General features: G+C 36.0%; 1 protein-coding gene across 4 annotated transcripts in view; it reads right to left on the bottom strand.

Annotated features, from left to right (window-relative positions):
- The window catches only part of AP3B1 (adaptor related protein complex 3 subunit beta 1), a 344,581-nt gene that overhangs the window by 157,471 nt on the left and 173,882 nt on the right, over positions 1-13,228 (bottom strand). For all 4 annotated transcript variants that reach the window (XM_082724772.1, XM_082724770.1, XM_082724771.1 and 1 more), the window contains one exon: positions 502-657. In XM_082724772.1, the coding sequence (XP_082580898.1) occupies positions 502-657 (156 nt within the window). The remainder of the gene's footprint in view (positions 1-501; positions 658-13,228) is intronic.

Raw genomic sequence — 13,228 nt, 5'->3', positions numbered from 1 at the left:
TAAATAAATGAAATATAAAGTGTATTTAAACCAAAAAGATGTAAAACAAAAGGAAACAAACTCAGGAGTCAAATGAAAATGATTTTTAACTGCTATTCCTACCAGTTAAAATCTTTTAGGTATGCGGCATTATGATAGACACTTTCTTTATATGTTAGTCTCTTAAAAACTCTTATTAGGTTGACATGAATATTAAGGACTGATACCACATACTCTCAACTACAACCAAGTAACAGAAATATGCAGTCTTCCAACCCAATGAGAAACATATTAAGCTCATATATTAGGAAAAGCCAATTAACAAAACCACAAAAGTAAATGAAGTCCAATAGGCATATAACTACCAAACCAAGTAATCTCATCAAAACTGATTTTTTCGGTGTATGATCAAATAAACAAATGCTCCCTTAGCACACTGAAATATTGTTCACTGAACTTAAATACTTTTAACAACTGTTTTTAAAAATCCATAAATTATTTCTTATAAGGGTGTTAAATTACCGCTGCATTCCTGCTCTGAAGCAAAGGCTTTGTATTCCGAATTAAAAGTCTATGGTCTGGATCCATAATATATGGCTTCTTTCTTTGGTCAGTCTTTTCCTTCTGTTCATCATCAGATTCATAGAAATTCTTTTCGTTGTCTTCTAAACCATCATCCTGAAAGAAATACAAAGAAAACATTCTTTTTGTTGGTTTTTTTTTCTTTTTAATTTTATTTATTTGACAGAGATCACAAGCAGGCAGAGAGGCAGGTAGAGAGAGGAGGAAGCAGGCTCCCCGCGGAGCAGAAAGCCCAATGCGGGCTCGATCCCAGGACCCCGAGATCATGACCCGAGCCGAAGGCAGAGGCCCAACCCACTGAGCCACCCAGGCGCCCAGAAAACATTCTTTTTTAACATCTACAATCATGATAGTATTTTATCGTAAAATACCACTGTTGAAAGTATTTGAAAATCTTAAGCTACCTGTATAAAAGAAGGCCTTGCTTTTTCTCACATTTGTAACAATGTAAATGTCCTTTAGTGCTATACATAATATTTCTTTTCTGTTATATAGTAGACCTCTGAAATATTAAATCCTCATTGATATATCCATAGCTGACTAAAGGCAAAACGTGATCATGAGACTCTTAACAAAGCTATAACAGAAGATTACCTAAAACCTGAGAACTATTTCCATACATTATCAGTCACTCTGTAACTGGATCTAAAAGTCAGAACAAAGAGAACTGTTTCAACTGCAGCATGCATAAAAGAAATCATAATAAAACTTGACAGGTTAAAAACTAGTGTGTAAGTATGTCCCTGTATTGTCAAGAAAGACTCAGTTTGATACTTAATGTATATCCACAGGGGTTGATTCTATATTTTTGCTTTGTACAAATTACTTTGTAATTTGAATTCATTGTTATCTCTGTCAAAATCTGCCTAAAGGCATTTAGTCTTAAAAATAAACAAACAAAAAAACATTAAAAGACAATAATTCTACCTAGATCCAATTCAAGAGTCGTTTAGAGGTAATTTTTGTTACTAAGTACCTGAAACACACTTTTTACTTCTGAAAAGATGAAGTTGATATACTTTTCACTATTCCTCTATCTACAACTAGAAACTGCAGACATTATATAAAAAATAAACTTAAGTAAGGAAAGACAGAGAGGAGAAGAAAGACTGGATATGGACCTCAGGACCCAAAGAATGAAACAAGAAAAGTTCCTTGGGTTTTCATTTTTACCACATTTTACCAAGGACTGAAAAACTGAGTGCCCAAAACACCAAGCACAGATAAAACAAACCCTCCAAAAGCCTACTCTCAAAGCCAAAAGGACCAAGTAAAAGAAAAATCTAGCAAGACATCTTTTAGAAAATAACTACTCTACTGTAGCTACCAATAGAGAAAAACTAAGGTTTCATTCCTACCCCCATCAGCAAAGGCTGGCGTGGAACCTAGACTTCCAACTGCCCCATGCTATAATGAGATGCCTCCATCATCCCACTGGAATGATGTCAGAAAAGGCCACTATAGCCAAGACTTTAATTCCCAGGAGATAACATGCCATCCCCACGGTGTCAATGAAGACAAAGTGAGGAACTTGCATATCTAAGTCCACCCATCAAGAACAAAGTGACCTTGGGGCACATGGGTGGCTCAGTCATTCAAGTGACTGCCTTCAGCTTGGGTCATGATCCCAGGGTCCTAGGATGGAGACCCATGTCCTCCTGCTCCCTGCTCGGCAGGGAGCCTGCTTCTCCCTCTCCCTCTGCCGCTCCTCCTGCTTGTGTTTATTCTGTCAAATAAATAAAATCTTAAAAAAAAAAAAAAAAGAACAAAGTGATCTTATCCCTCCCCACTGAGCTAGTCTAAGAAAAAGTACTCAGTGGACTCTTAAGATTTATAGCACCACCACCCAGTGGTAACAATGACACTAGTGGAGGAAACATGTAGAACAGCCATGAGACATTTCTATCCCTCCCAGCCTAAGAGCTATCAGGACAGAATTACTGGGGAACCTGAAATCCCATATTCAGCCACAGTAACAGTGAAAACAACCTCCCTGGGGTGTCAATGGAGGCTAAGTGGAAAAACTGGACTTCTACAACGACCTGGAAGTAAAGAGGGAGCATGCACTCCACCTTTCCCTAATGGAGTGTTATCAAACAAACCCAGCTAAAACAGAAGATCTGGGGGTGCCTGGGTGGCTCAGTGTATTAAATCCTCTGCCTCTGGCTCAGGTCGTGGTCCCAGGGTCCTGGGATCAAGCCCCACATGGGGCTCTCTGCTCAGCAGGGAGCCTGCTTCCCCCTCTCTCTCTGTGCCTGCCTCTCTGCCTGCTTGTGACCTCCACTGTCAAATAAATAAAATAAACTCTTAAAAAAGTAAGTAAAAAATAGAAGAACTGAATAAAATGTAGAATCTCATAATATTCAAAATGTTCAGGTTTCAATAAAAATTATTCATCATTCCAAGAACAAGATATAAAGTTGGATGAAAAATGATAAACAGTAGATACCAACATTACAACAACAGGAATATTAGAAATATCTGATTAAGATTTTACATCAGCCATCATAAAAATGCTTCAAAGGAAAATGAGGAACACCACTGAAATAAAAGGAAAAATAGAAGGTCTTAGCAAAGACTTACAAAGTCTTGAGAAAAAAACAATATATAAAAAAGAACAAACAGAAATGTTAAAGTGAAAAATATAAGAGTCAAAATCAAACAATGACTGAGACCAAAAGCAGTATTAAGGAGACAAGGAAACCATCAGTGAAATAATAAAAGAGAAATTGCCCATTCTGAACAACAGTGAAAAAAAAAGACTAACAACAAAGAAAAAACAAAAAGAAAAAAGAAAAGCACCCCGCCACACCACCAAAAAAAAAAAAAAAACCTCAGAACTTCAGGGGACTTGTGGAACTATAACAAAGTAACATCTTTTGTCATCTGAATCTTGGAAATAAAGAAGACAAAGGGTGGGGCTGAAAGAGTACTCCAAGAAATAATGGATGACAAAATATTACTTGGCAAAAGAAATAAAAACATAGACTGAATAAGGTGAGTGAATAAACTCTAAGCAAGATACATACAAAGAAATCCATAATAAGACATACTAAGTCAAACACATACAAAGAAATCCATAATAAGACATACTAAGTCAAACATCTGAAAACCAAAGACAAAGAGAAAAAATCTGGAAAGCAGCATGATAGAAATGACACTGGAGAGGATTTGGTAATGAATCAGAGTGATTAGTGATGAGGATAAAAATGTGAAATAAGTTGAAGAACTTCTTAGAAGTTAAAACCAATAGGATGCAGTGAATGAATGTGAAGGATGAAATGGGACCACTTACACAGGCTGTCCCCATTCCCAGCCTGGATAACCAAGCAGATAATGATGTCACCAGATAAGAAAACCTGTCCAGGGAGAGAAAGAATCTCTCTCTTCTTCATGGCTTCTTGCTATACAAACATTCTTAAAAGATAGTCTAAAACAAAACCTACAAATGCCTTTACTCAAAAGAGCTTCAAAAATGAGGAATTCCAATGAAGAACCATCTCCCAATATTTTCTTTTGTTCATGACTGACCTACCTTATTTCTAAGTGAATTCTCTTTCTACACATTCACAAATTCCTCCTAAGAAAACCAAATGTATAATTTGTGATCTCTAATCATTTTTACTTCAATACGGTAGAAAAGTTTTTAAAACGGCTACATAACTAAGTAAAGAGTTTTTAAACTTGACACCAAAAGCAGTCCATAAAAGTGAACATAATAAGCTGGATCTCGGGGCACCTGGATGGCTCAGAGGGTTAAAGCCTCTGCCTTCGGCTCAGATCATGATCCCAGGGTCCTGGGATAGAGCTCCACATCAGGCTCTCTGCTCAGCAGGAAGCCTGCTTCCCCCCCCTCTCTGCCTGCCTCTCTGCCTACTTGTGATCTCTCTCTGTCAAATGGATAAATAAAATCTTTAAAAAAAATAAATAACCTGGATCTCATTAAAGTTAAAAAATTCCTGATCCATGAAAAACCCTCTTATGAAGAATAAAAAAATTCTAGACTGGCAGAAATATCTGCAACCACACATATGATAATGGACTAGTATCCAGAATATAAAGACAACTCCCAAAACTCAACCGGAAAAAAAAAATTAAATTTAAAAAAGAGCAAAAGGTATTTTTAAGGACTGACCTGTACATCTCACCCTCCAAATTCACATGTTGAAGCCCTCATTCTCAAAGTGACTATATGACAAACTAGGGCCTTTAAAAAGAGGTCATTAAGTTTAACTGAGACCATCTGGGTGGCACCCTAATTCAACAGCACTGGTGTCCATATAAGAAGAAAGAGAAACGCCAATGGTGGCACAGAGAAAAAAACCATTTGAATACCCAGTGAGAAAAGAGCCATCTGCAAGCCAAAGAGAGACACCTCAGGAGAAACCAAACTTGCCAACACCTTGATCTTGAACTTCCAGCCTCCTGGAAGAACTGTAAGAACGTGAGAAATAAGTATCTGTCCATCAAGCCACCCAGTTTGGTATTTTTTTATGGCAGTACTAGCAAACTAATACAGACTTCAACAAATAAATTTACTGAAGAACGTATGGCAAAAAGCACATGAAAAAATAAAACTTCATTACCTTCTAGAAAAGCACAAATTAAACCTACAGCATATCAAAATGACTATACTACACACATATCAAAATAGCTCTCATCTTATATAAAAACATAGTGACAGCACCAAATGATAGTGAGAACACAGGAAACTGATCATTCATACACTGGTGGTGACTCTAAAAGGTTATAGCCCCTCGCAGTTTGGCAATTTCTTACAAAACTAAACTTGTAATTACCATACCAGTAATTGCACCCCTGGGCATTTATCCCTGGGAAATAGAAATGTATACTCATACAAAAATCTGTTAACAAGTATTCATAACAGGTTTATTCCTAGTAGCCAAAATGGAAACAACCCAGATGTCCTTCAATGGATGAATGGTTAAACGAATGGTAAATAAAATGGTTGAACATTTATGCCATGGAATGCCACTCAGAAATAAAAAGAAAAAAATAATGATATATACAACAAATCCAATTAATCTCCAGATAAGTATGATGAATGAGAAAAATCCTAAAAGATTACATATTGTATTGTTACATTTGTATACCATTCTTGAAATGATAACATTATAGATAGAGAACCAATTAGTAATTGCTGGGGGTGGGCAAGGTCAAGCAAAGGGAATGAAGTAGTTTCAGAGATGCAATGGCAACAAGAAGGATCTCTGTGATGGAAATATTCTGCATCTGGACTGTACGAATGTCAGTATCTTCGTTGTAATACCTTACTAGTTTTGTAAGATGTTGCCACTGGAGGAAAACAAGCATAGGTTACACCAGACCTCTCTGTATTCCTAAAACAGCATGTGAATCTACATTATTGTAAAATTAAAAGTTCAATTAAATAAAATTAAGGAGAAAAAAAATCAATAAATTCTTTTTCTTTTTTTTCTTTTTTTTTTTTTTTTTAGTAAGCTCCATGACCAGAGTGGAGCCCAACATAAGGCTTTAACTCACAACACTAAGACTGAGACCTCAGCTGAGATCAAGAATCACACACTTGGGGAGCCTGGGTGGTTCAGTGGGCTAAGCCTCTGCCTTCAGCTCTCTGCTGAGCAAGGAGCCTGCTTCCCCCTCTCTCTCTGCCTGCCTTTCTGCCTACTTATGATCTCTCTCTGTCAAATAAATAAATAAAATCTTTAAAAAAAAACAAAAAGGAAATCACATACTGAACTGACAGAGTCACCCAGGTGCCCCAAATCAATAAATCATTTAAAATCTATTTATATATATTTATTCATTGTTACAATAATAAAAGAAGTTATCTTAAATGTTATAGGCTAATATCACTTACTGAAGTACTTTTACTTTGTTAAGTGTGTACGGATAATATACAATCTTCACTTAATTCGACTTAAATATCACTGAAAATACAGAACTATTACTATTAGGTTTTTTAGAAGTAAGCATAATATTATCTCAATGTTTTTAAAATCCATAATAAAAAAATCTTAAGAACGTCTCCAAACAGAAAAAAAAACACAAAATTTATATTCTCTGGAAACCAAAGAAAAGTTTTTAAATACTCACCTTCAAATATAACCATAAATTACAACATTATCATTTTCCTTTGAATGCATAATTCAAAATAAACTATAGTTGATCCTTGAACACAGATTTAGGGGCTAACCCCAACATAGCTGAAAATCTGAGCATAACTTTTGACTCCCCCAAAATTTAACTACTAATAGCCTACTGTTAATGGAAACCTTACTAATAACATAAATAACTGATTAACATATACTTTGTATGTTATATGTAACAAATTAAATTCTTAAAATGTTAACTAGAGAAAAGAAAATGCTAAGAAAATCATAAGAGAAAACACATTTATAGTACTATACTATATTTACTGAAAAAAATCTATGTATACATGACCTGCACCATTCAAATCTGTGTTGTTCAAGGGTCAACTGTACTTGTCTGCCAGTCCTTTGAAGAAAAAAAAAGAGACTATAAATGGACTATAAATGAGATATACTCCTTTTTGTTTACTTTTATTTGCATTTATTTTATGCATAAAATAAATGGGCCGTAAGTTTTTGTTTCTTCAGTTTTTACCAGGATATCTTTTTTTCTATGCAACCTCCTGTTCTGATTTAGGAACAGTCTGCTCTTTTTCAGTAAGGATCCTCTCAGTGTGGCAGGGAGAACGCAAAGTTTGACTCTTGCTTTACATGATTTTGTACAGTTATCTGGGTCACATAAACAGCAAACCATTTTCAGAGATCATCTCAGCCCACTTATAGGAAGAGATGATACACTGTTACTCAAGGCCAGACTTGAGTGACTTTCCTTTATGGAGTTCCAGGCCAAACTGATTCTATTATGTGCATTAATAAATTAATAAAATGATATCCAAATAATCACATTCGCTAAGCATGACCACTCTCCTACAATCCTTAGTCAACCTTAATCAAACAAATGTTCAAACACTACCTGAAACTGATATATGATGAACTGCTGTGTTGATACAATCTAACTAGCAAAATTCTCAAATGCACATAAAAAGCTAATCACTAAGCATTTACTCATTCCACTTCTCCTTCATTATTAACACACTTTATTAAAGTTCAATTATATTATTTGAATAAGACATTTGCATTGCTTGATTAATTAATAAAGGGCTGACGTGTTCATGAGTTTAATGAATGAGGTAAGGCTTCCACACAGAATGGGAATAATCTCCAATAATATACATCTGAGCTGCTGGCTATATTTTCAGAGGTGTTCAATCCATAAGAATGGACAACAGCCCCAACAGAATGGAAGCCAGGTGTACACAACCAAAATGGGTATATACCACATCACACCACTTCCATAATGTACTGGCTGGCAAATTACTTGACCTCTCCTTGTCTTAATTTACCCATCTGTAAAAGGGAATAAAAGCAGTATCTATATCATGAAAGTATTTATAAAGACTGATAACGTTAGTGGAGGCACTTAGTGCCTCATGCCTACTAAACACTCAAGTAATAGCTATTACCACAGCTTTTATTAAGAAATTTTCTTCCTAGAAAAACCACATAACAGAAACCACTAATTTACCGCAAATCAAATATCCTGAGTTGCCAAATATAAAGAAAAGTTTACCCCTAAAATCTCAAAAAAGAGACTCTCACATTTGAGAATTTACAAAGGTATCATGAAACTCTTGTACAACTACTTCATTTTTACCATGATACACTGTTTGGAAAACAGTGAAACAACTTTAATCAATGACAGTTGTAGATGCTTAAAAGAAGTCCCAAACTCCAGTGACAAAAAATGTCATTATAAATATAAAAGGACTTTAAAGATCACTTTTTAAAAATAGGTAATACAGGATAATAGAGTTCTGCTTCCAGTAATAAGATAGACAATGTGAAACAAACCCTTCTAGTGAGAACTAGGAAAGCTAGGGAGAAACCATGAAACACATCTCAAAGCACTAACAAGCTAAAAGAACAGTGATGAATTATGTAGGCAAGACCTAGAAATCCATCTGCAATTTGCAATTGCTTTTCCCTAAACCTGCAATTTGCAATTGCTTTTCCCTAAACCTGCTATTACCTACAGGAGTCTGAGAGGCCTATAATCTGAGCACAGCTTTCAAAAGATTCACAAAAACATACAAACAAAAACTAGACATTAAGATCCACCAAAAAGCAAAATTCCTACTAACTCTCCCAGTCTTTAGTTTAAAAGCTGGGAGTCTTAAAAATAAATTAACTTAAGTAAATAAATAAAAGCAAGTCTTTTAGGGAAGAAGATGCTAAACTAAAGCCCAACTTTTAATCATCTCAATCCATAAGTGAAGTGATAAAGTAAATCAGATTTTAGATATCCTTACCTAGTAATAATTCCACAAGCAAACTGAAACCCAACAACCAAAGCTTCAAATTAGTTCAACAATGTTTTACAAAGAAGGAAAAAAAGGGAAGAAAGAAAATACAGTGTCATTAAGGCTAAGGATTCAGTTTCCATTTCAAAAGAAAAACAGGTTATTATATGGAAAGTGGCAAAAGAGGGGCTTCTGAAATAGATGTGCAATATCTGTTTCTTAATCTGACTACTCATTACATATGTATATTCATTTCATGAAAATTCCCTGATAAAGTCATTTGCTTTTGCCACATGTACATTATATATTACTTCAATGAAAACTTTTAAAAATATGCATATAAGAAAATTTCTTGACTACAAATCAAGAAAAAAATACAAGTTGGAGCGCCTGGGTGGCTCAGTGGGTTAAGCCGCTGCCTTTGGCTCAGGTCATGATCTCAGGGTCCTGGGATCGAGTCCCTCATCGGCCTCTCTGCTCAGCAGGGAGCCTGCTTCCTGTCCTCTCTGCCTGCCTCTCTGCCTACTTGTGATCTCTCTCTGTCAAATAAATAAATAAAATCTCTAAAAAAATAAAAAAGAAATACAAGTTTAAAAAAGCTAGATAATTGGGATAAAAAAAATTTAAGATGGACTATAAAATAACTATAGATAATATGTTCAAGGAATTACATGGATAAGATTGAGCTTTTAGAAAGGAATTCAACACTATTAGTTGTTACATAAAAGTGACATTCAGTTTTTTTTTTAATTTTATTATGTTACATTAGTCACCATAGAGTACATCATTAGTTTTTGATGTAGTGCGCCACAATTCATTGTTTGAGTATAACACCCAGTGTTCCATGCAATACATGTCCTCCTTAATGCCCATCCCTTGGCTACGCCATCTCCCCACCCTCCCCCAAAACCCCCAGTTTGTTTCCTTGAGTCCACAGTCTCTCATGGATCGTCTCCCCCTCTGATTTTCCACCTTCATTATCCTCTTCCTTCTCCTAATGTCCTCCATGCTATTCCTTATGTTCCACAAATAAGTGAAACCACATGATAGTTGACTTTCTCTGTTTGACTTATTTCACTTAGCATAATCTCCTCCAGTTCCATCCATGTTGATGCCAAATTTGGGTATTCATCCTTTCTGATGGCTGAGTAATATTCAATTGTATATGTGGATCACATCTTCTTTATCCATTCATCTATTGAAGGGCATCTCAGCTCTTTCCACAGTTTGGCTATTTGGACAATGTTGCTATGAACAATGGGATATGGGTGGTCCTTTAAAATACACCTGTATCTTGGGGGAAATACCCAGTAGTGCAATCACTGAGTCATAGGGTAGCTCTATTTTTAAGTTTTTGAGGAATCTCCAAACTGTTTTCCAAAGCGGCTACATCAATTTGCATTCCCACCAACCGTGTAAGATGGTTCCCCTTTCTCCATAACCTCTCCAACACTTGTTGTTTCTTGCCTTGTCAATTTTTGTCATTCTGACTGACATAAGGTGGTATCTCAGTGGGGTTTTGATTTGAAATTCCCTGATGGCGAACACTTTTTCACGTGTCTGTTAGCCATTTGTATGTCTTCTTTGGAGAAAGTGGCTGTTCATGTCCTCTGCCCATTTTCTGCCATGATTATCTGTTTCTTGGCTGTTGAGTTTGGGAAGATTTTTATAGTTCTTGGACCAACCCTTTATCTGTAGTGTCACTGCAAACATCTTCTCCCATTCTGTGGGTTGCCTCTTTGTTTGTTCCTTGGCTGTGCAGAAGCTTTCTATCTTGATGAGGTCCCATAAGTTCATTTTCACTTGTTCCCTTGCTTTTGGAGATGTGTCTTAAAAGAAGTTGCCATGGCCAATGTCAAAGAGGTTACAACTATGTTCTCCTCCAGGATTTTGATGGATTCCTGTCTCACCTGAGGTCTTTCATTCATTTAGAGTGTATCTTTGTGTACAGTGTAAGAGAATGGTCCAGTTTCATTCTTCTGTATATAGCTGTCCGATTTTCAAAGCACCATTTATTGAAGAGACCATCTTTCTTCCATTGGATATTTTTTCCTGCTTTGTCAAAGAGTAGTTGACCAGAGTTAAGGGTCTATTATCTGGGGCCCTATTCTGTTCCATTGATCTGTGTCTGTTTTGTGCCAGTACCATACTGTCATGGTGATCACAGCTTTATAATATATATTGAAAACAGGCAACATGATGCCACCAGCTCTGTTTTTCTTTTTCAATATTTCCTGGGTGATTTGGGTCTTCTCTGGTTCCATACCAATTTTAGAATTGTTTCAGCACTTTGAAAAATGACACTGGTATTTTTATTGGGATGGCACTGCAACTATAGATTGCCCTGGGCAGCACAGATACTTTAACAATGTTCATTCTTCTGATCCATGAACATGTAATGTTTTTCCATCTTTTTGTGTCTTCTTCGATTTCTTTCATGAGTGTTTTTGTAGTTCCTAGAGTACAGATCCTTTACCTCATTGGTTAGGTTTATTCCAAGGTATCTTATGGTTTTGGGGGCTACTGAAAATGGAACTGATTCCCTAATTTCTCCTTCTAGTTACATTGTTAGTGTATTGGAAAGCAACTGATTTCTGTGCATTGATTTTGTATCCTGCCACATTACTGAATTGCTATATGAGTTCTAATAATTTAGGGGTGGACTCTTTGGGGTTCTCTACGGAGTATCATGTCATCTGCAAAAAGAGTGAGTCTGATTTCTTCTTTGCCAATTTGAATACCTTTTATTTCTTTTTGTTGTCTAGTACTTCTAGTACTATGTGACAAGAATGGACATCCTTGTTGTGTTCATGATCTCAACAGGAAGGTTCTCAGCTTTTCCCCACTGAGAATGATAATTTGATCTGGGGTTTTTGTAGATAGTTTTTACGAAATTGAGGAATGTTCCCTCTATCCCTACACTCTGAAGAGTTTTAATCGGGAAAAGATGCTGTATTTTGTCAAATGCTGAAAGGGCCATATGGTTCTTGTCTCTTCTTTTATTAATGTGTTCTATCACACTGACTGATTTGAAAATGATGAACCATCCTTGCATCTCAGGGATAAATCCCACCTGGTCATGATGGATAATCCTTTTAATGTACTGTTGGAACCTATTAGCTAGGATCTTATTGAGAATTTTGGCATCAGGGATATTGGTCTGTAATACTCTGTTTTGATGGGGTCTTTGCCTGGCTTGGGGATCAAGGTAATGCTGGCCACATGGAATGAGTTTGGAAGTTTTCTCTGTTTGTATTTTTTGAAACAGCTTCAGGAAAAAAAGTATTATTTCTTCTTTGAATGTTTGGTAGAATTCCCCAGGGAATTTATCAGGCCCTGGACTCATTTTTTGGGAGGTTTTTGACCACTACTTCAATCTTATTACTGGTTATTGGTCTATTCAGGTTGTCAATTTCCTCCTGTTTCAGTCTTGGTAGTTTATAGGTTTCCAGGAATGCTTCCATTTCTTCCAGGTTGCTTAATATATTGGCATATAGTTGTTGATAATAACTTCTAATAATTGTTTCTATTTCCTTGATGCTAGTCTCTCTCCCTTTCATTCATAATTTTATTAATTCGGGTCCTTTCTCTTTTCTTTTGGATAAGTCAGTGGTTTATCAAGCTTATTAATTCTTTCAAAGAACCAGCCTCTACTTCATTGATCTGCTCTACTGGTATTTCTGGTTTCTAATTCAATGATCTCTCCTCTAATCTTAATTTTTAATTTTCCTTAATTTTTCTTGTGCATCGCTTAGGTTTTATTTGTTGTTCTTTCTTCAGCTCTTTAAGTTGTAAAGTCAGTTTGTATATACCAGATTTTTCTATATTTTTGAGTGAGGCTTGGATGGCCATGATGGCTATGTACCACCCCCTTAGGATAGCCTTTGCAGTATCCCATAGGTTTTAGACTAATATGTTTTCGTTCTCACTGGTTTCCATGAATTGATTAAGTTCTCTGATTTCCTGGTTGACCCAAACGTTCTTAAGCAGGATGGTCTTCAGCTCCCAAGTGAATCAATTTCTTCCAAATTTTTTCTTATGATTGAGTTCCAGTTTCAAAGCACTGTGGTCTGAGAATATGCAGGGAATAATCTCGATCTTTTGGCATCAGCTGAGACCTGACTTGTGACCCTGTATGTGGTCTATTCTAGAGAAAGTTCCATGTGTGCTCGAGAAGAATGAATATTCTGTTGTTTTAGGATGAAAAGTTCTGTACCTATCTATGAGGTCCATCTGGTCCAGGGTGTCATTCAGAGCTCTTATTTTCTGCTTAGA

Source organism: Mustela nivalis, assembly GCF_964662115.1.
Source record: "Mustela nivalis genome assembly, chromosome: 3".
Classification (NCBI taxonomy): Eukaryota; Metazoa; Chordata; class Mammalia; order Carnivora; family Mustelidae; genus Mustela; species Mustela nivalis.
The sequence above is the reverse complement of the archived record's forward strand: the minus strand, read 5'-3'. Positions and strand labels throughout refer to the sequence as shown.